The sequence below is a fragment of the Hipposideros armiger genome, unplaced genomic scaffold (assembly GCF_001890085.2).
Source record: "Hipposideros armiger isolate ML-2016 unplaced genomic scaffold, ASM189008v1 scaffold_34, whole genome shotgun sequence".
NCBI lineage: Eukaryota > Metazoa > Chordata > Mammalia > Chiroptera > Hipposideridae > Hipposideros > Hipposideros armiger.
In genome coordinates, this window is record NW_017731384.1 from 2,851,046 (window position 1) to 2,873,935 (window position 22,890).

Here is a 22,890-nt window from a genome sequence, read left to right on the forward strand (position 1 = left end):
GTGCCAACTGCCATTGTTACCAAGAGGGAAAGCAGCGTAAAACAAAGCCAAGACTCAGAAGCAGGCAGGAAAAAAGTTATTATCCCTGATGACATCACAAACCGCACTGTAATCAGAACTACACCTCTAATTAGTCACATAGGCTTGGTTCCATTACCCTTCATTTGCAACCTAAGAGCTCCAAATTGGAAAGCAAAACAGGAATGGTGAAGTAACGAAAGGGTGGAATTTAATCTTTATTTACAGGACACTGCAAGATATGAAATTCCACAAAGAAATAAGAGACCCATCGAGAGGAGAAGCTTCGTACAGTATATACAGTTTGGAACTGTTCAAGTATAGTTTCGTTGTAAAAAGTGCTACAATAACAAACCACATTTAAAAAGAAGTCTTAGATGGGAAACAGTAAGACAAACTTATACCATAGTACACAACAACTTTATGCCTCCGCTGTACAATTTAAAACTTGAAGGTCCCAGGAGTGCCGTCCTGAACTTGGAATGCATAGCCGTCAGAGGTAGTTTCTGGCACAACATTTTGATCCTCCTCTTCTTCCTGGAAATATTTTAAGAACAAAAAATATATAATCCCATAAATATGGCACATCTAAGCAGTAGCCTACCTAGAAGTCTGTATTTACTCTTAGGTCTTCATCTGAGTATTTCACATTTAATCCTGTACCACATTTCAATACTTGAAATAGTGGCAGGAGGGAGAGAGGGCTGCTGAAACTTGCCAATTCATGAGTGTCTGGGAGGGGAAGGTTCTGAAGGAGTTAAAAAGAACGCTACTACAATAACAGTATTTTCCTTCTCCACCTGTCACTTTAATAAGAAAGGAAAAAACTGCTTATTAAGCCCAGAGTATGGTCATGGGGTTGGCACACTTCTCCACCAACTCCTACACAAACTTACTCTCAAGATACTGTGTTTCCCAAGGCTATTCATTTGAAATTAAATTGGCAATTTTAAAGTCTCAAGTTAAAAAGATAATATAATCAAGCCAAACAGAGGAGCAAATATATACATATGTCCTCTTTTCGCTGATATTTTACTATATTTAACAAGAGTACAGGGTTCACTAAAAAGTATGAAAAAAGAAACTTACGGGTTTGACCTTAAACGTGTATTTTCCAAGTTCTTATTAACATCACCATGTTACTCACCTCTACAGAGAAATACTTCTCAATCAAGTTTAATGAAGCTCTGTACACAGACTCATTTTCATGGTTTTGTAGAGCTTCAATTTTGTCCAAACCTCCACATTCTTCAATCATTATACTAAGTTTCTCAGTTTCGCCTAGTTTCTCAGCAGCCTAAAAAAAATTCCAAGTTTACTGGTCTATATACTCTGGATGTTTGATTTTAATGAAGAAAACAATATCTGTGTTTGAGTACTAATATGTATCAGACAGAAATAAACACTTGACAGTTCCTTCACCAACCCTACGAGATAAACTCTGTTATCTCCAATTTACCTTTTAAAAAAATTCAAGGTGATCAGATCTGCACTCGCTCTTAGCAACTACTTCTGTAGCTTTTGGCCACAGAGATCTTCTAATAGTTCTCAATCTTTTCTATGCATAAAAATCACCTGGGTAACTTTAAAAATGACAGCATACCCAGGTTCAACTGGTCTGCAATAGAAACAGGGAATTTCTGTTTTGTAAAAGCACCCCAGATAATCCCAAAGTGTAGTCAGATGGCAACCACTGTCTAAGGGCAAAGATGGCCTATGGTGCATAAAAACCAATTTCCCTGACTGAATAATTTGTGGGTATCTAAAATTTATTAAGTATAATAATATTGTGGTTAGATTCAACTTTTAGGATATATAAATATTTACAGATGAAACAACTTACTTGCTTCAAAATAATTTAGGAGCTTAGTTAGGTAAGGGGGAATAGGAAAATAGGTCAAATGTTGACAAGTTTATCCTGGGTGATGGATATACCAGGGATCATTATTCTAAACTCAACTTTTGTACATAAGAATTGACATAATTAGAAGTATAAAGCTGTTGACTAGGACCTACCTACCATTAATCACTGTCACCAAGTGCCATATGCTAGGATGCTTGGATCAATTAGGAATGAAATATAATCAGTTAAGTCATTCAAATTTAGTTTCACCAAAATTCAATACAAAATTGGGGAATGAAAGATTTTTATTTTATTTTATTTTTTGATTTATTTTTAGTGGGATCCGAACCAGGGCCCTGTTGCTCAGAACTGGCGTCCCAAGCCAACTCTTAACCAACGCGCCACTCAGCCGGCCCTGGGAATTAAAGATTTTTGATAGGAATGAATAGTGCCCACATATGAATTTGACTTCAATTTAGGTCACCTCAGGCACTTGTCATCTCCTTTTTGTCACTTTTAATCGCTTGTCCCGTCTATCAAGAGTGTGGCCCACATAAACAGACTTTCTAATTCTGTAGCCAACTGAGTCATCTTAGCTGCCCCCTCCAGTCTAAATAGTAAGCCAATTATCATCAAGCCCAAATTCAAAGAAATGCCACCTTACTAAGACTTACCTGAAAGATATTTGAAATGGCATCCAGAATAACCAGAATAATTTTGGTATCTTTCGCAGTTAAGAGGTTCATCAGTGGTTCTATTATGCCACAATGAACAAGGTATACAATCTGTTCAACTGTTCCACCACTTGTATAGTTGGTCACAGCCCATACAGCTTCCTTTTGTGTCTTAAAATCTGCCTAATAAACATAAGGAAACAGGTTTATTTCAGAATGGTTGTAAAAATAACATTCCCAAAGTGCCGTTTTAGATAAACAATGACTAAAAGTATCCACTGGTTCCATAGAACGTTAAGCGAAAGAGGTTACTGGCTATTCTTTAGTACAGGACTGTAAGTGGAACCTATCATTGGTACATCAAGAATCTTATCACACACAGCTCTACCAAATGCCCATCCATAACTACTAACAATCCTTAGATTATGGTCCCAGGCTTCATTCATCACCTTAGAGAGAACGCTAATGAGGAATGGGACTAATCCATGGTTCACCACTTGCTGTATTTGGTCTTGGCGGCCAGCTGTGATGTTTGACATTGTCCACGTGGCTTCCTTCTGGATGTTCGTTTTGGAGTTCGTTAGCAGGCTGGGAAAGACGGTAAGTGCTCCTGCATCTATGACAACCTGAGTCTGTTCATCTGTCCCAGTGACAATATTTCCAATGGCTCTTAGAGCAGGCGTCTGAAAAGAAAAAAAATGGTTGATGCTGGCAGTTATTTTTCATTTTTTCCAACCTGCTCAAAATCTCTGTACCCTAAAAGGGGCTCATCATGGCCTAAAACAGGCAGTAGGTCGACATTAGTATCAACTGATCATGCTCCGTGTAACGTCTACTCTCGTCCAAAAGTTAGCTTACCACAATTGGCAATTCAGCAGCTCCTAGGAGCTTCACAAGTTGGGGCACAACTCCTGTTTTCACAACCATTTCAATCCGTTCATTTGGACCATCAGTAAGGTAGGAAATGGCCCAGCAGCTATCAGCTAACACTTCTGGATCATCGTGATGCAGGAGACGAACTAAGGTAGGAAGAATTTGCTCAACAGCATCTAATGGGGGCGCAGGGTTCTTGTTGCGACACAGGTTTGAAAGTGTCCAGGTAAGATTACGTAAGTAACCACACTGGGGAAAAAGAAAAATGCAATGAGAGGTCCTGTTTTCTGAGGGGGTAGGAAAAATTAGAATCAACGAGTAACTTGACTCATGTTAGTAACTTACTGCTAAAGATGACATATCAGGAATAGCAAGAAGAGCCAACAGTGGGTCAATTGCACCATACTTGATAACCAAGTCTCGGAAAACCGCACCATCACCTGAAAAGAGGGCAAAGTTAACCCTGTCTTCTTTCCCAGCACCATCAATGTTCAGTGACTGAGTACACCTGTGTCGTAACGCAAAGACAACACTATTGCAAATTCCCTAACTTAGAGGCCACTTTCGCCCCAATAAGCACTGGAAGCAAGTTAAAACTTGACACAAAGGACACTATTACTTACAACAAAACACATCTCCTAACCTCAGCAAAATTAGAGACATTCTGTCAAAAGAACTTAAAATGCAAGTACCTGCAATGTTTCCTAGAGCCCATACGGCTTGTTCACTGATGTGAGGGTGGGGCGATGCCAACAGGGAAATGAATGCTGGGATAGCACCTCCATCTACTACAGCCTTGGTCTGTTCTGATGTCCCAGAAGCAATGTTAGTGAGGGCCCACGCAGATTCAAACTGAATGGGACTACAATCAGTTCTCCCCAAGAAGGACACAAATTTGGGGATCAAACCAGCCCGGATGATGTTGTCTATTGGTGGCTGTTTTTCCCTAGAAAGTAGTTTCCTAAGAGTGAGCAAAAAGAGAAACAGAAGTTGAAAGTGATTAACAAATGAAGTTTGTGTAAAAACCAATTAAAAATGCAGCTCAAGAGTTCAGAACTTTAGACAGCCTTTTATAGCGAAGCATTAAATGCTCAGATATCTTGGAATTAAAAAGGAGCTGAATAGACTGGTTGCATGGTACCACCACATGAGATGTCTTTAAACCACCTTTTTCTAAAATCAAAATATTACCAGTTTTGTAGATTAATTACCCTCCTCTCTCCATCGCTGCAGAAATCTACTTCAGATCTTGTCCCATTTTGAAAACTTTGACAATCCGACAGAATTACACTCTCGTTGTTAATTTGTTTCCTCTGACCAAGTGAGGTTAAACATGTTTTCCATGCTCATTTGTCATTTGGATTTTCTCTACACTGTCAAGCTACAGAAATTATTAGTCCTTTCTGTTATGGATGTATATGGTGAGAGATTAAGTCTAAATATACTTTGTTTCTAAATGGATGTACCATTCTAAATGGATGTACCAATCCCATTTACTGAATAATTTCTCCTTTCTCTGACACTGACTTGAAATGCCACTTTCATAAAAATTTTGTTTCTTTAAAAGTACACCAGGGCCAGCCCAGTGGCTCAGTTGGTTAAGAGTGCGAGCTCTGAGCAACAGGGTCACCGGTTCAATTCCCACGTGGGCCAGTGAGCTGTGCCCGAACTGAGCTGCCAATAGGCAGCAGGAAGGCTCAGCTGGTGAGAGCACGTGCTCCTAACAACAAGATTGCTGGTTCGACTCCTGCATGGGATGGTGGGCTGTGCCCCCCTGCAACTAAGATTGAACACGGCACCTTGAGCTGAGTGGCCGCGAACTGCCGACAGGCGGCTGGACTTGGAGCTGAGCTAGCTGCGCCCTCCACAACTAAGATTGAAGGACAACAACTTGGCTGTTCCCCTTTGCCACTCCAATACAATCTTATTAAAAAAAAAAAAAAAAGTACACCAAAAGTTTAATAGTGATAATCACTCGGTATGGGAATAATCACTGGGTATGAGTGGGATTTTAGGTATTATAGAAAATTATAGTTCCACCAAAGGAAGATTCTAATGAAAACGGGCCTATGGCTAGCTTAACCATTACCCACACCATCTTCTTTCCAACCAAAAAATCTAAAAAGGCTCGTTTCTTAGGTTACCCATGCTATAACAGACAAGACTTACCTAGCAGCTTGAGTAGCTTGGAGCTGGTTTTCCAAATTGTTGCTATTTATGCTTTTGACAATATCCTCAACAGACCAATTTACAGGGCCCTACAAAAACAGTGGAATTATCCTTTGTAAGATTAAATACTAACAATAAAATCCCTATTTGCCATTTTGAAGACATTTTACACTAAATGTGTATTAGCCCTTCATTTAATTTTGCCTGTTAATTAAATATTATTTTATATGTAGAACAGTTCTCAAACTTGGTGTCATGACTCACTGGAGTCTCAGGTTATGGAGTATCCCAGCATTTTGTCACTAAAAGAGGTGACTGTGAACAGTTTAAAAAATTACAGCAGTCTGAAGGTTATTCCTACATTAGTCTCAATCACTTGCATTCAGATATGCTTTTAGGGAAAAAGGGATAGAGTTATAGGCAATGTGCTGGGGATTTTCTTATCTAACCTTGTAATCTATGCATTTCCATGTACAGTGCAGCAAAGATGTTTTATGTTGTGATCACAGTAGAAAGGTTTGAGAAACAATGCTATAGTTTACTTGAGAAGATAGGATTTAAATAGAATACTCTAGGCCGGCCGAGTGGCTCAGTTGGTTAAGAGCTCGCTCAAGAGTTTGAGCTTTGAGCAACAGCAGTTCGAGTCCCAGCCCGAGCTGAGCAGCTGCTGAGCTGCCAACAGGTGGCAGGATGGCTCAGCTAAAAAAAATTTAAAAATAAAAAAATAGAATACTCTAGAAATAGCAAATTTGTAGTATTCATTTTAAATGATAGAATGTGGAGCACATTCAAAGAAAGCATAATGTAAAGAAAATTAAGTGCCCAATATCTTTGAAAGACAAGAGGCAAATCTGAAAATCTAAGATGGGTCTAATTTACACACACACACAGCTTTCAAAAATATGGATTTAAAACCATTCAAGTTGTTAAGCAATGACAGAATATGTCTAAAGCAGTATTTTAAGAAAATTTTTAGGTAAATAGTATGTGGCATACAATGAAAAGCAGAATAAATTAGGAGAATACTAACAGTATTTCAAAAGGAAAAAGACTTGAAGAAAACTGGTGACAAGTACAAAAAATAGAGAATAACAAAAGGTAGAAGTAATTCAAAAGCAGTTGGTTCTGGACACTTTCAGTTGGTACTGGGGTAGCCAGGACAAGGTATTGCGCTGGCAGCTATAAACACAGGGAAACTTCAAGGGAGATCAAAGCTAAAGACCTTGGAATCAGCTTCAACTGATTATGGAGATGGGCAGGAAAGAAAACCCATCAGAATTACTGATTAAGAGCAAAAAAGAAAGCTCCATAGATTTTATAGTTAAAACCGTAAGGGTAGGAATGTTTTCAAATAGTTCATAAGCGAAAATATCTTTACCTGGTTGTTGCGGTTTTCCTGCAGTGGAGAAGTAGCATCATCAGGAAACGAGCTTACATTTCTCCTTTTCAGCATCTGGTCATCCTTCTTCGCTTTCCTCAGCTCCACATTAACTTCTATTCGGCGCCGCCTCATTTCCTAGGGAAAAGATAACATCATTTTCACCTAACATTTCAGTCTTTGTTAGAAAGTGAGGGCATTTTTTTCCAAATTCCCTCAGAGTTTTGACCCCTTCCCAAATATCTTGCCATTCAAAAATTACTACACAAAAGCAACAGAAGGTACTCACTGTACTGTCTTTCCCCTTGTTCTTGAATCTGTTAAGGCGGGCAGCTGGTGAATTAGCATTCTCGTTGGTGGACATGGTTATGAGACAAAGGGTGAAAGCTATAAGATGGGGAGAGAAAAAAACGTCCCTTTTATCATTTTGCTTTGTCAGCAAGAAGAGCATTAATAGATATTTCATTCTTTTTTCATGCTAATTCTTCAAAATCTTGTGTGTACTTTAAGCTTACAGCATTCAAAATTTGGACTAGCCAGAAACGTTTCCTAACTACCATATTGGACAGTGTGGCTCTAAACTCTACTGTATAGAGTCCATAAATAGTTAATTGAAGACAAAGTAGGAGAACTGAGCTTACGGTCAAAATCTATGTCCCATACGTAAATATATTCAGATTCTCTGGAGGCTCTCTCTATTGTCTTTAAATGGCCAAAATAGGCACATTCTCCACACTTGAAAAATAAAATTTTTGTTCATTATTATTATTACATTATGGAGTCTTCCATAACATTTCTTGTCAACGCTGAAAATTTGCGACACAGTTCTGCATCTTCAGCATCTCGATCACATTTCCATTTCCAGGAATTTCGAGTAAATGCACTTAATTAGGCTGACATTATTCAGACTAGGATACTTAAGAGCAAACCTCCAAAAGGTGACAAAAGTGAAAGGGCGCCTGACAATTTATCTTCATTCCATTATGTTCGTTTACGAAATTGACACAGCCAACCCAAGGCTGGCTGAGACAGTTCTTCCAACTGCCACCTCCATCTCCAGTCCCTTCCCCTGCCCCCCGCCCCGGGGAAGATGCAGCGGGTAACCGGCAGAGGAGGGGCCAGAGGCACCGGGCGCCCTCCCGGGACAGAGGCCCTCCGGCCTCACGCTGGCTTTCCGTGCTGCGATACGCTAAGGCTCTCTATGAGGCTCGCAGAGCTTCGGTGGCCTAACGCCCAAGGACTCACTCACATCGCGAAACAGCCCCTTCGTCAACGAACGACGCCCCAAAGGCTTAGTCAACCAAGGAGGCCAAAGCCAGACCGGGCGTGTACCCAGGACCTCCCCTCCCGCCACCCGCAAACAGAACGCGGCCTGCCGGCCGGCCGTTACCGCTCGGGCTGGGCTGGGACGTGAGTTCGCACCTACACAGCTGGCTCAGGCTTCCACAAGAGACGGGTGTCGGCGCGCACAGGCTACGAGTCCGCTACTCTACAAACGTACACCGCGGATCAGCACGAAGACCGTGTGGCTCGAGCAGCCGGCCGGCGCGATTTAAATTTCCCGGTGACTCCGCACTCCGATTGGCTGGTTCGAGCCTACGGTGTACGTCCATTGGTGAATTTAAAAAACACGTTGTGGGGGGGGGGCGGGGGAAGGCTGTAGGGCCTAGCCGTGGAGAGTACAGCATCGCGAGATGAGGGAGCGGCCGGGCGATCCCAGAGAGCCTAGCAGTTCGGAGTGGAAAGACTTCAGATTCCGGCATGCAGCACGAAGGGCGGGGTCTCAGCCTCGCCTTGGCCTCAGACAGTGGCCTTTGCAAAGGTTGCGCGTTTGAAGTTCTTGGTCGTTTCCCTGGGCATCTGCTTTAACCAAGTACTATAAATGATTCCCAAAATCATGCCCTTTAAAAATGTTGATATAGAAACATATTGCTATGCATATTTTCCCCTGATAGGACACAGAAGAAACTTGGTAGGGGTTTCTGCCCATTATAGAGTTATGGAGGAGAGGGACATGGCAGATTTGCGTGGCTTTTTAAAAAAAATGTTTTTTTAAACTTGCGTCATAAAAGACTGCATAGAAACCACAAATAGGGTAACGGTTCATTATGCCTGTTTCTCTAGACACTTATTTTTAAATAATTTCAAATGCAGACGAATTGCAAATCTTTACCCAGATTTGCCAAATGTTAACTTTTTTGTCACGTTTGCTATTTCCCGCTGTGTGTGTGTGTATCCGTGTTCAGGTTTTGCCAACCGTCCCAGTAATGTTCTATACTGTATTTTACACATTTCTGAATAAAATGTTTGCATTTTCTTACCATGTACATTTTTTTAAGTATCAATGATGGTTACCAGATCATCAGGATTATGGGCCATTTTGTTTTCTTTATGCAATTTTTCTGTATTCCAAAAAGGCTATTTTTAGAAAAGTTATATTGCGATTTCTTTTTCTTTTTTTTTTTTTTTTTACTTTTATAGTTCAAACATTGAACTTTGTCCATTCTCGCAAGCGTTTGTGCCAGCCTCATTCATTGTGTAGCAGCGATGGGATTCATAGGAGGTTGATTCTACTCCTATCTACACAATCAGCAGAACCCATCCCCCTAAAGGCAAAACTATGGAGGGAATTCACTCTTAAACCGGTCACCGCAGGGCACTCTCTTGACTATAGTGAACGGCTCAGGGGGAGGCATGTGACCTAAATTCATCCAGTTGGGAAGGCTATGCCTTTTAATGATTGGAGGTAGGAAAGCAGGCTCTGTTCAGAACTGAAGGATATGAGTCCTAGAAATCTGACTAGGAAAATTGTAGAGAAACCAGGAAAGCTCTAATCAACAGCTGGCCCTACCTCTGAAGGTTGAAATTATGACTTTGCAATTATGTCATCCAATACACTTCTTTTGTTGCTTAAGATACAACAAATCAAGTTTTCTTTTGTTTGAAAAAATTGAATACTATATGCCCAGAAGTATTCTGTTTTACATATATTAATACATTTAATCCTCACAACTGTGAGGTAGTATTATCATCTTTTCCTGTTCACAGAAGAAAAGACTGAATCATAAGTTAAGTAATTTGTCCAGCTTTACACAGCCAATAAAGGCAGAGGCAGAACTCAGATCCAGGCTGTCTGGTTCCAGGATCCATGCTCTCCAACCACACTATTCGCTACTTGCACCTAAACTTGAAACAACCTAAAACAGAAACATAGTGCCAAAAGTAAAAGTTGCCTTTGAAATATACAATGTTGCCCTGGGGAATCATACATCCTCCACTCTCACTACCACCCCGCCCCTCGCCCCGCCCCCATCCCCCTACAGGGATTGGTTTGGTGATGAAGATGTAACACAGTGCATGTAATACAATGTTTACTGAAGTCTTTAAGAGTGAGATACCAGGGGCAGCCAGTTAGCTCAGTTGATTAGAGCACAGTGCTCATAACACCAAGATTGCCTGTTGGATCCCCACATGGGCCAAAAAAAAAAGAGTGAGATACCCTCTCTCTTGCACAGGACTGTGTGCTGTAATGATATGAGACAGAGAATGCAGCTGCTCTGGAGAAGCAAACCCAAAGTGACCAAGTCTAAATAATTTTAGTTTGCCTGTCAGTCATTCTTTCAAGTAAAAACTGTGTTCCAGTGAAAGAGTAGCTAGTTTAGTCTGCAACTCAAACTGCACAAATGTTTTCCTCCAGAGACCACTGTATTTTGGTATGCAGAAATAATTTATGTATATTTCCAATTTGTCACACAAAATATTTAAAACGTGCACTCAAGGATCGAGACTTAATACAACTGATAATTCTTATAACATTATCAAGGACATTAAGTGAAGTTGATTCCCCCACCCCCAACCCCCAGTGCACAAAGGTGAAAATACCACTGTTACCTGTTTGGTGCCACTGCCTAGATTCACTGAAGTGTCAGTTTTACCCACCATTGCTCCTGCACCATCAGGACTAAATGATTCGTGAATTATTGTTTACTAATAAAGTCTTAGTTTTCATGAAAAGTATTTCCTGGATGACTCGTGGCCCACAGGTAACAAAACAGTGACATGACACACAGACACCTAAGATTTAAAAGATACACACCAAAACGTTAATAGTGCTTAACTCTGAATGGTAGAATTGTGGTCAATTTCAATTTTCTTCGTTTGGCTTACCCATGTAGTATACAGTTTTAATGAACCGGTATTGTCTAAAAGGAAAACAAATTAAAAAACAACAACAACCCAAATGCAGCATCTTTACATGCAACAAGCATGGAGATATTCTGCTTGGAACCAAAGTCTCTAAATCTATCCAAGACCAAGCTTTAGGATTTAAAAGAAATCGGTATTATTTTGTATTTTGGGACCTTGTTATATCCATTTTCCCTTTACTCCGGAGGGAAAGAGGAAATGGGGAGGAAAATAAGATGTAGATGAGTTGCGTAGAAGGGCAGATTTCAAGAAAACGCAGTTTACCCTGGAATCCCCCAACAGTCCACAGTACATAGGTTGTCAAATTAATGTACGTGGAATAAACGCGGGCAAGAAAGAGAAGGAAGGGGCTGTAAGGGATGGGAAGGTTGCGGGACGGGTGTTGCGGGTGGACCTTATGCTCTGCGAGTGGGTCTTAAGGCCAGTGGCAGAAGAAGGTCCAGGGAAGCTTCGTAAAATGCAGACGCCCGGGCTCGCCCAGGTACAGAGAAATAGAACGGGGGAAGTACAGTCATTGTAATTTTGTTTCAAGTTCCCCAGAAGCGCCTAAAGCGCAACGCGAGCAGAGAACATTCCAAGAGCACAACAGGCAGGAACCAGACCGCCCGCGTGCTGGCCACGCAGTCGCGAGAAGTGCGGCGAGAGCGCCACGCGCAGGCGCGCCGGGTTCGGCCTGCTGTCTGGGTCAAGGGTGTAGGAAGGCGCAGGCGCGCGCTGCCGCCGCCGCTGGGGGTGGCTCCCAAAACACACGCCGCCCGACGCGAGGCTGAGGAGCGCAAGGGCGGGGCGCGATGATGGCATCGCGTAAGGAGACGGTGTGAGAAGCCGGATCCTGTGGTGACCCAGTGGCCTAATGGATAAGGCATCAGCCTCCGGAGCTGGGGATTGTGGGTTCGAGTCCCATCTGGGTCGCACGGAGTTTCGTTTTGGTGAAGAGAGAAAGGATGATGGACAGTGAAACAGTAAATGTAGATTCTGAACTGTGGTTATTTCACGTCTCTGGCGAGCTCGAGAGCGATTGTATTTACGGTTAGGAAATACATCTCCGCGTTTTAAAAACATTACAATTCAAACTTTGTAAGTGAAAGCTACTATCTGGCCCCCAAAAAGGAGCGTTTTTCTTGCTTAGCTTTTAGACTTTCAAAAGAAAAAAGCCGACTGAACACACGGCATCACCTCTTTTTCTGACTACTGGTTCACACTGTCTGACCGTGGCAACCACACATGGAAAACTTTCTCTTCATCTTTATCCCAGGGGGTGTGTGAGCAGATCCAACTATGCTGGCTCCAAACATTTTTTCCCCCCAGTACTAGAGAGAGTTTATAGAAAAGCAACTGTGCTGTTACAACACACAAATATAATAAACATAATTTATGATTTCTGTCCCTAAACTATTATGAACAACAAACTGTAGTTAGAAAGTACAGTTTTGGGGTGTGTGCGTGTTTCATTTGCAAATTAGTGTAATAAAAGAAATACAGTCAGTTTAAGCGTTTCAGTCTGGTTCAGTTGACTATCTTGAAAAGTTTAAAATCTTACAAAACTTGCACAAGAGGAATATCACTGAGTTAATTCCTACTCTTTAAAAACTACTAAACGCTAAATGCAAAGTAGTATCCTGGATTTGAGACTCAGACAGAAAAAGGACATTAGGGGAAAAACTAGTGGAAGCAGGTTACAGTCTGGAGTTCAGTTACTTGTACCTACGTTAATTTCTTAGTGGTGACAAATGTACATGGCAATGGAAGATGTTAACATTAAAGGCAACTAGAGGAAGGGTATTCGGGAGCCCTCTGCTCGATCCTTGCAATGTTTTTATAAATTTGAAGTTATTCCAAAATTAAAACCTTATTTAAAAAAAAAATTAAGCAACCAATGGAAACATTTAACAAATACCCTCACCCCCCTTTTTAAGATTAGGAATGTAGTGCTGAAATTTTAAAACCAGATGCAATAACAAATGAAGACCAGGGGTTAATTTCCATCTCCACTCCTGGTATCTCAGAGTTGGTGGCCACATTAGGTCTTTGCATGCAGTAGGTGTTCAAAAAATCTGCACTGAATTGTCTCCTGCCTCCCATTGGTAGGCAGCTAGGCAGCACCTGGAGACAGTGAACAGTGACAATGTTTTCCTGGTCCCCAAAGGTAAAATTGCTCTCATAACAGAATGCCCAGCCCTGAAAACTGAGCAGGACAAATTCCCCAGAGTTCTCTGCCTTAGGGCTTCTGACTGGCCTGCCCAGGCCTCGGGCATGCTCACCTGACTCTCCTAGCCTCATCCTCTCCTTCAACCTTCCTCTCAGCCCAGCTCCTTCTCTCTGGGAGATGTTTTGTAGCTCATTCATCATGTTTCTTGGCTGAAGTCAGGAAACATTTATTGAGTGCCGAATGACTACCCCAGATTCAGCTCACTTGATGCATATTCCACATTTTCCTCTTCCTTCATCTCAGTCACCTTCGCTTACCTGTGTCAATGAAGAGTTGTCCCACCTCCAGTGCTAGGACAGTCTCTCTCTCTGAAACTTGTCTGTCACATAGTAAACACTCATAAGGTATAGGCCCATTAATTTCCCCCCTTGCCTGTGTCTTTAGCTTCCCCCTTTACTGGCTCTTTGCTCTGAGCCCCAAAACATTCTACCATTTCTCCACTCCTTAAAAGCTCACCCTTGGTCCTGGGCAGCTCCTATGAGTTCTGGGTGCGTTCTCTCCTTGCAGCCACACTGCTTCAAGGGTGGTCTCTACGTGTCCACTGTCTCTTTTCTCACCCTGCCCTTCTGTCCTCACTTTCCCGCCGCCGGGCACACTCCTCCTTGACAGTGACCTCTTAATTGGCAAATTTAAGAAACACCTTTCAGTCCTTATCTTGTTTGACCTCACCCTGAAGTTTGAAATTCTTGACCAGTCTTTCCTGCTTGAAACAATCTTTTTCCAGGCTTCCAGGATATCTCTCTGTTTTGTGATTCTCCAAACAGCTTCTCAATCTCCTTTGCTAGTTCCCTCTTGTTGCCAACAATGAAACAAACCAGCCCAACCTAAGCAATGCAAATGACAATTCATTGGAAAGACCTGGGGGGAGAAAGGTGCTCACTAAATTGGGGGGGAAGGGGGGACAAAGCTGGAGGAACAGACTTGGGAACCTACAACAATCAAGGACACACCAATGGTCCCCCAAAAGCAAGAAGCTGGAAACACAATGACTCTCAGAGCCAGGATGCCACCACTGCTGCCATCACTGCCTCATGTCATGCAGCTAGAGCTACTGTAAGTGCCTCTGATACCTTTTCTTCACCCCCAGGCTACTCACTCCAGAATCAAGGTTCCAGGAAACCTTAGAATTGGTCCAGCTTGGGTCATGGACTTTATCCTATTGATTCATGGGGCCATAGTGGAATTAGGCTCTGACCAATTATTCTCATAAAAGGGAAGAGGTAATTCCTTAAAAGGAAAAAGAGGCACGGATGCTTGTTAGCCATGGAAAACACCAGCACTTTTCCTCAGCACAAATTTTGTACATTTTATTTTTGGTATTCCATATTAATTGTTCTATCACCGCTGTTGATTTTAGGTGATGTAGAGTGGGTTTTTTTTTTCTCATTGAACTGTGTTTTAATAATACTCAAAATTCTGTGACAGATTTCTGGTCAAGTTGTTGCCATTAAAAAGTACGGATTTTAAAAACTAGTAACTTAAATCTGCCACACAGAAAACCAAATGGTCCACAAAACATTTTCCTTTCCTTCTGAAGATTTTATGATGAATTGTAATCATTCACCAGTCTTTTACTATTACACTTAAATGGCCAGTTGAGACAAACAGTTCTGAGACCGTTCTTCCACCGCTGATTAAGACTGGGGAGGCAGGTATTGGGGATAATACTCATAATTCCGAGCTTTCTGGGCAGACTTGGTGACCTTGCCAGCTCCAGCTGCCTTCTTGTCCACTGCTTTGATGACACCCATACCAACTGTCACTCTCCTGTCATGAACAGCAAAACAGCCCAGAGGAGGATAGTCAGAGAAGCTCTCAACACACATGGGCTTGCCAGGAACCACATCAATGATGATAGTATCACCAGATTTCAAGAATTTGGGGCCATCTTCCAGCTTCTTCCCAGAATGACGATCAAGTTCAGCTCAGCAAATTTGCAAGCAAGGTGAGCTGTGTGACAATCCAGCACAGGTGCATATCTGGCACTGAGCTGTGAAGCCAGCTGCTTCCACTGGAGGGTCATTTTTGCTGTCACCAGCTACACTGACACAATGAACATCCTTGACAGACATATTCTTGACATTGAAGCCCACATTGTCCCCAGGAAGAACTTCACTCAAAGCTGCATCATGCATGTCAACCGACATTACTTAGTTGCTGCATTGACTGGAGCAAAGGTGACCCCCATGCTGGGTTTGAGAACAGCAGTCTCCACTCAGCCCACGGGGACAGTGCCAATACCACCAATTGTGTAGACATCCTGGAGGGACAGAACAAGGTCTTGTCAGTTCGATGTGCTAGTGTCAGGATGTAATCCAGAGCTTCAAGCAGCGTGGTTCCACTGGCACTGCCATCTTTACATGTGACTTTCCATCCCTTGAACCAAGGCATGTTAGCACCTGGCTCCAGTATGTTGTCACCATTCCAACCAGTAATTGGCACAATGCTACTGTGTCAGGGTTGTAGCCAATTTTCTTAATGTAGGCGCTGCCTTCCTTAACGTTTTCCTCGTATCTCTTCTGGTTGTAAGGCAGCTCAGTGGAACCCATTTTGTTAACAGCAACCACTAGTTATTTCACACCCAGCGTGTAAGCCAGAAGGGCATGCTTATGGGTCTGCTCCTTCCTGGAGACACCTGCTTCACATTCACAACACCAGCAGCAACGATCAGGACAGCACAGTCAGCCTGAGACGTGCCTGTAATCATATTTTTGATAAAGTCTCTGTGTCCTGGGGAATCAATAATACTTGCTGGTCTCTAATTTCCACAGGGATGTATCGATGGTGATACCACACTCATGTTCAGCGTTCAGTTTACTCAAGACCTAGGCATACTGAAGGAGAACTTTCCCATCACAGGAGCCTCCTTCTCAAATTTTTCAATGCTTCTTTTGTCGATCCCACCACATTTGTAGCTCAGATGACCAGTAGCGGTAAACTTGCTGGAATCTACGTGTCCAATGAAGATGATGTTGATATGAGTCTTTTCCTTTCCCATTTTGGCTTAGATTTATCAGTGGTTTTCACGACACCTGCGTTCTAGTGGCAAACCCGTAGTAAAACAGCCTTTTTTTTTCTTTTATAGCTCATGTTGTTTGTGTTCTGGCTAAGAAACCATTGCCCACCCCCAGGTCACAAATATTTTCTCCTTTGTTTTCTTTTAAATGTTTTGCAGTTTTAGGCTTTACATTTAGGTTGATGATCCACTGTTTCATATGATAAAAAGTATGAATCAAGGTTCACTTTTTTTCATGTGACTATCTGATTGTCTCAGCATCATTTATTGAAAAGATTACTTTGGGGCTAAAAGAAAAATTATCAACATGTAACATACACACAGAAAAGTCACGTATCATAAGTGTGCAGTTCGTTTATGTTCACAAAACTGAACACACTTGTATAACCAGCACCCAGATCAAGAAAGGAGACATTAATGATGACAGAAGCCCCCCCTTGAGCTTCCTCCAATCCTTATCTCCTCCCAGACTGACCAGTAATCTTATTTCTAACAGCACCATTTAATTTTGCCTGATTTTGTTCTGGATCACTTTGGAATTTTAATTTTTAAGGCTTGGATAAATGCAAGTATTGTATTAGTTCAAATTTTTAAAACTCATGTAAGAACCTCAAAAAATACATCAGAATGAATATTAAAATACAGTCCAATAATATCGACTTCCAGAATTATCACACTTTAAAATCTACCAGGTTGCAGCATAAAACTACAGTAAAGTTGTCATTTTTCTCTACCCGTCGGAAATCCACAAAAGACAAAAAAAACCCCAAAAAACAAAAAAAATCAACAAACAAGGGGATGAGAAGCAGAACCACAAACAACACCATTAATAAAAGTAGGAGACATCTGAATCCTCTCAAATAAAAGGAGAAAAGCTACCAAACGCAGTGAGGAACCAAGTGAGGTAGACGATTCGAAAAGGTGGCTCGTGGCCGCAGATCTTAGGAAAGGCCAGCAGAGGGCGCTTCTACCCGGGGAGGGTAATACTCGGAGAGGCCAAATATTGTAATAATCCCTTGTTTGCCATGACAAGACTGGTGTGTGTGGACAGCGCCTCCCCCTCACAGGGACAGACCCGTGCTCTGGGTATGGATGTGTTTTCCTTGCTTGCAGGGCTTCTGCTAGAACCACCACTCTGGATTTAGACATTGCTAAAATGCACGGGTCCAGAAATCACCGAGAGGCAGTAGCCCCTCCCACTCTGACCACTAATAATTCACTGGAAGAGCTTTGTGTTTCCTTGCCTGTGATCTGTGACTTAGTGGGTCCAGAGGTCCCAGTGCCCAAGGGAGAAATGTTTAAACCCAAGGGAGAAATGTTTAAACCAGGAAAACTATCATGGTTCCATTCATTGGAAGCTGAGGGCTGGCTACCCATTGGCCATGTGGACTCCTCATGCTGCTGAATCAATAGACATTGAGACAGAGGTCCCTGTTAAGGGCTGAACGTTCATGTCACCTCAAAATCTATATGTTGCAGCCCTAAGCCACAATGTTATGGTATTAATGGTATTAGGAGGTGAGCCTTTGAGTAATTAGGGTAATTAGGTTTTGATGAGGTCATGAGGGTGGAGCCCCCATGATGGGATTAGTGTCCTTATAAGAGGAAAAGTCCAGCGCCCTTCCCTTCCCTTCCCTTCCCTTCTCTCTCTATTTCTCTCTTCTCTCTCTCTTTCCCCTCCCCTCCCTCACTTCCTCTCCCCCCACCCCTGCACGTGAGGATTCAGCAAGAAGACAGCCACCGCCACCTTCGAGCCAGCAAGAGAGTTCTCACCAGAACCTAACCATACTGGCATCCTAATCTTGGACTTCCAGCCCTGGAACGTCTGTTGTTTAAGCCATCTTTGTTATAGCAGCCCCAACTAAGACTGCCCAACCGATATGATTACCGAGGAGAAAACTGCTCTGCTACTTAGTGGAGGAAGGAGGCGATGTCTGGAACCCAAGGATTCACTGAGGAAACATTTTAGTGTGCCCTTGTCCCAAAGACCTGGTTAATGGGAAAGTACAGCAATCCAATAAAGACAGGACTACCAAGAATTCAGGTTCAACAGGAATAAAGTGTTGGGTTTCTCTGCCAGGCATAGAGCCCTGCCCAGTTGAATGTAAGAGAAACACGGAATAAATGATGAAAGAAGGCAGCTATCATGATCAATTTAGACCTCACGGCCATTTGTCATTTGTTGAGGAGCTATGTTTCATGTTAATTGGTTCTTTTCTTTTTTCTTCCTACCTTATATACAATAGATAGCACTATTAGTACCTAATGGTTTTGGTATCACGTAATTATAGCTGTATAACCTTGGGCAAGTTACTTAACCTTTCTGTGTCTCAGTTACTCATCTGTAAAACTGGGATAATAAAAGTATAAGCTCATTGTGACTTAAAGATTTAAATACTTGGAACAGTGCTCAATAGGTGCCAGTTATTATTATAATCATTATTATTGACAATAGATGTTCTTTCTCATTTCATTGTAACCTTAGACAAGTACCTAAATTAAGAAAGGAAAAATTTCCCAATTATGCATGAATTTTAAAAATTATTTATTAAACTACAAGTACATACTTATATTGAATGCTCCAAAATTTGGAATTAGAATTTTTTTAAACCCTCCAAATTAATTTATTATATATTGTTTACAATAGTAGTTGGCATAGTCATAATAGGAAAAAAACCCGGGCTCAGAGAATGGTAGAAACTCCAAGTTCAGCATAATGATTATCTCTGGGAAGAATAGGAAAATGGACTAGGGAGGGGCGTAAAGGGCCCTCAACTGTGTATTGTTACCCATTGCTGCAAAAACAAATTACCGGAAAATCTAGCAGCTTAAAACAATCAACATTTATTACTCACACTTTCTGTGGGCCAGTGTGGGAGTGGCTTAGCTGGCTGGTTCTGCTCATCTCTCAGGAGGGTTGTCAAGTTGTGGGCTGGAGCTGTCATCTTATCTGAAAGCTCAACTGGGAGAGGATCGGCTTTCAAGCTCGCTGGCTGGTTGTTGGCAGGCCTCAGTGCCTCAGTGCTAGACATTTCATGCAAATTCAAGAAAAGATCCAACAGGATTTAAAAATTTAGCAGAATAATTCGACAGCTTACTTAGAACAAAACACTATACTAGCCAAAACGATTTTTGAAAAGATATGTTATAACATCATGATAACTACAGCAATGTTTCACTAGGGGCATATAGGCATGGGAAGAAACAGATGAAGTAAGAGAGCAGAGTAGACAGTCTAGAAATAGACCTACATTTATTATAAGTTAACATTCTCTACGTTAAAGGAACATCGCGACTTTGGGAAAGGATGGATTTATTTGCCAATTGGATCAGACAACTTTCTAGTTATTCGAGAAAAAAATAAAATTAGATTCTTACCTCATACTACATACCAAAATAAATTCCAGATGGAATCATGATTTAACTATAAGCATTAGAAAAATATGGGTTAATACATATATAAATTTGAGTTGGAGGAAGTCTTTCTAAGCATGAAAAAAACACCAGGGACATTGTTAAACAAGATTGATGGATTTTACCATACAAAATTTAAAAGTTGTATGGTCAATATTTTGCTGAGAAGTGAAAAATCAAAATTCTGGGAGGAAATATTGGGCTGTCGGAAAAGTCATGATGCATTTTTGCAACGAAAAACAGAAAAAATACGTCATGACTTTTCTGACAATCCAATATTTGCAATAGATATAATGGACAAAGGGTTAAAATTCTTAGACTATAAATAGTTCTTAAAGGAAAATATGAACATCCTAATAAATAGACAAGGAATATGAACAGGAAACTGACAAAAGAAATCCAAATGGCCAGTAAATCTATGAAAAAGTGTACACTATCACCACAATCAAAGAAATGTGAATTAAAACAAAGAGAAACCTTAAAAAAAAAAAGAACCTCTACAGAAGAGCAAGGATATTAAATAATGATGATTTGCTATCCCAGTGAGGAGAAATAGCCATTACTGCATGCCTGCACTGATTACTGGTCAGTGCAAACTGATTAAATGTATCTGGGAGACAACTCAGCAATATGTGGCAAAAACATTGGCATTACCATATCCTTTGACTCAGCAAATTCAGAGTCTAGGAATTCAGTCATAAAAAATGACCACGGAATCCTGTATTTATTGAAATGGAAAGATGTTGACATATCATTAAAAATTTAAAAACCATGTCATAAAATATGTATACACCATAGTCCCACTTTTATATAAAAGAATTATGTAATATATATTACATGTATATACATGTGTGTGTGTAGAAAAGTCTGGAAATTGATACACCAAAGTATTTATAGCAGTTGCTTCTAGACAATAGGATTATATTTGATGTTTTTCTTTTTTTCTTATCTGTAATATCTAATAATTTTGGAGTGAAAATGTGTTACTTGTATAAATTTAGACTTTTATAAAGGAATGGAAGATGTCACCAAAAAAATCCCCAAGAGGCTTGACTATATAAATTAGTAACATATTTTATGTAAAATATCAAAAATTAATAGGTCACACTCTAGAAAATTTCAATATCACAGACCCTTCCCCCCTCAGTACTCTTTCTAGCCATACTACTTACTTCCAAGGATAACAATTATCCTGTCTTTTCATTTCATAGATTAGTTTTAGCTATTTATGAACCTTATAGAAATGAAATTATATAGTATACAGTCTTTTGTGTCAGGTTTCTTTTATTTGATATCATCTTTATAAGATGCATCTATATTTTGCTTTTGTAATAGTGGCTCATTTATTTTCATTGTTGTATTAGCAATAAATATGGTTCATGATTGGCAACGTCTGGAGACAGTTTAGGCTGTCATAAATGGAGGTGGGGGTTGCTACTGGTATCCAGCGGATAAAGCCAGGGATACTGGTCAACATCCTACGATGCACAACAAAGAATTATCTGCCCAAAATATCAATAGTGCCGAGGTTGGGAAACCCTGCTCTATAATATTCCACTGTATCACACTATAGCCATTCCTCTGTTGATGGGTACACAGAAAGTTTTTCAATGGCAAAAATGGAAAATTTGTGAACAAAATGTTCACAAATTATGGTTTGTCTAAATGAAAACATGTTAGGGCCGGCCGAGTGGCGCGATGGTTAAGAACTCGCTTGGGATGCCAGAGGGCCCCGGTTCGGATCCCACATATGAGGGCCAGTGACACTGCCCTCCACAGCTAAGATGCTGAACAACAGCTCAACCTGGAGCTGGGCTGCCATGAGTCGCCGGCGACGGCATAGGCTGCAGCCCCTGTGGCAGTGGGTTGCCATGGGCTACTGAATATAACCAGCAGCCGCAATGAGCGGCCGTCCAGAAGCCGGCGACTGATCTGCCTCGCCAGAGAAGAGCGCAATGATGGTGCCAACTTGGGCCAGTGAAGCAACATCCTCCACAACTAGACTGAAGAACAAAACGACAGCAACTTGTCTGTTCCCCTTCCCCCAATTCCCCAGCACTGTTCCTATTCCCCTAATTCCCCAATAAAAATCTTTAAAAAAAAATAAATAAATGAAAACATGTTAGGCAGTTACGAGAGTTCACATTTACAAAGAGTTTGTAATACTATTTTAGCAGATTTAATTTAATAAAAGCTGGGTACAAAATTGTATACACAAAACATGAAATGGGGAAGCGCCTCTGTTATGGTGTTATGTGAACAACACAGGATCCAAAACAGTGTAGACACTCGGACCATGCACCTGTGTAAAAATAATACCTAAGAAAGAGCTTGAAAGGGACAGCGTGGGAATGTTGCAGTTGCAGTGATTGTTTTTTTTTTTTTTGGGGGGGGGGGTATGGAAAATGGGGCTTGTACTAAAATGTTGAATAATTTTTTTTTTTTTTTTGGGGGGTGGGGTGGTAAGGGGGTTGTAAGAAATGGCTTCCGTTTTGTAATTCTTATGTCTATACTTTTCTCATTTTTCAAGTTTCCCCATTACAATAATGTAGAGTGATATGAAAATAAGGAATTACAAAGCAGCTACTCACAACCACGCATGGATTCACTTTTCTGTGAGTGAGTCTGTCTACAGGGCACGGAGGCTCTCCAGCACCTTCTCCCACTGGGGATCCTTCCCCAGCGTGCCGCCATGCTTCCTGGGCCTGGGTAGCGTCTCATATATCCGTGCCTTTGTGCGTGCTGTTGCCTCAGGCTGCCTGCCTTCCTTGGTCTATCTGGTGAACCCCAGTCATTCCTAAAACCAGAGTTTATGTGCCATCTCCAGCAACCTGTACGTGGCCTCCATCTCCTGTGGACCACTGCTTTCTCTAGAACTGGTACAGCTTTTTCGCATTGCACTTAACACTCTCATTGAATGTTATTCCCCATAGTAGTCTGTGAGCCACTTGAGAGGAGGATTTATGTCCTAATATCCCAGGACCTGGCCCAGTGCCTGTGGGAGTAAACTTAAGGGCTGTCTGTGAAAGTCTGAAGAATTTGGGGAGACCTTGGCCCCAATCAAGATGGTCCTGAAACAGAACTAGGATG

At 41.4% G+C, this 22,890-nt stretch overlaps 1 protein-coding gene, 1 long non-coding RNA gene and 1 other non-coding gene across 3 annotated transcripts; 1 reads left to right on the forward strand and 2 right to left on the reverse strand.

Annotated features, from left to right (window-relative positions):
• Positions 1 to 206: 206 nt before the first annotated feature.
• KPNA2 (karyopherin subunit alpha 2) lies at positions 207 to 8,525 on the reverse strand. Its single transcript, XM_019637636.1, has 11 exons — positions 8,378 to 8,525; positions 7,245 to 7,342; positions 6,956 to 7,093; positions 5,578 to 5,666; positions 4,101 to 4,369; positions 3,754 to 3,848; positions 3,394 to 3,657; positions 2,985 to 3,218; positions 2,536 to 2,718; positions 1,166 to 1,315; positions 207 to 555 (listed from the first exon to the last, which is right to left on the reverse strand). The coding sequence occupies exons 2-11, from the start codon at positions 7,317 to 7,319 to the stop codon at positions 460 to 462; spliced, it is 1,593 nt and encodes a 530-aa protein (XP_019493181.1). The 5' UTR covers positions 7,320 to 7,342; positions 8,378 to 8,525; the 3' UTR covers positions 207 to 459.
• Positions 8,526 to 12,000: 3,475 nt separating this feature from the next.
• TRNAR-CCG (transfer RNA arginine (anticodon CCG)) lies at positions 12,001 to 12,073 on the forward strand. Its single transcript has one exon. It is a non-coding gene; the product is annotated as a tRNA-Arg (tRNA).
• A 2,979-nt stretch (positions 12,074 to 15,052) lies between these two features.
• Positions 15,053 to 19,696, reverse strand: LOC109380277 (uncharacterized). Its single transcript, XR_002123423.1, has 2 exons — positions 19,242 to 19,696; positions 15,053 to 16,673 (listed from the first exon to the last, which is right to left on the reverse strand). It is a non-coding gene; the product is annotated as an uncharacterized LOC109380277 (long non-coding RNA).
• Between the last annotated feature and the right edge of the window lie 3,194 nt (positions 19,697 to 22,890).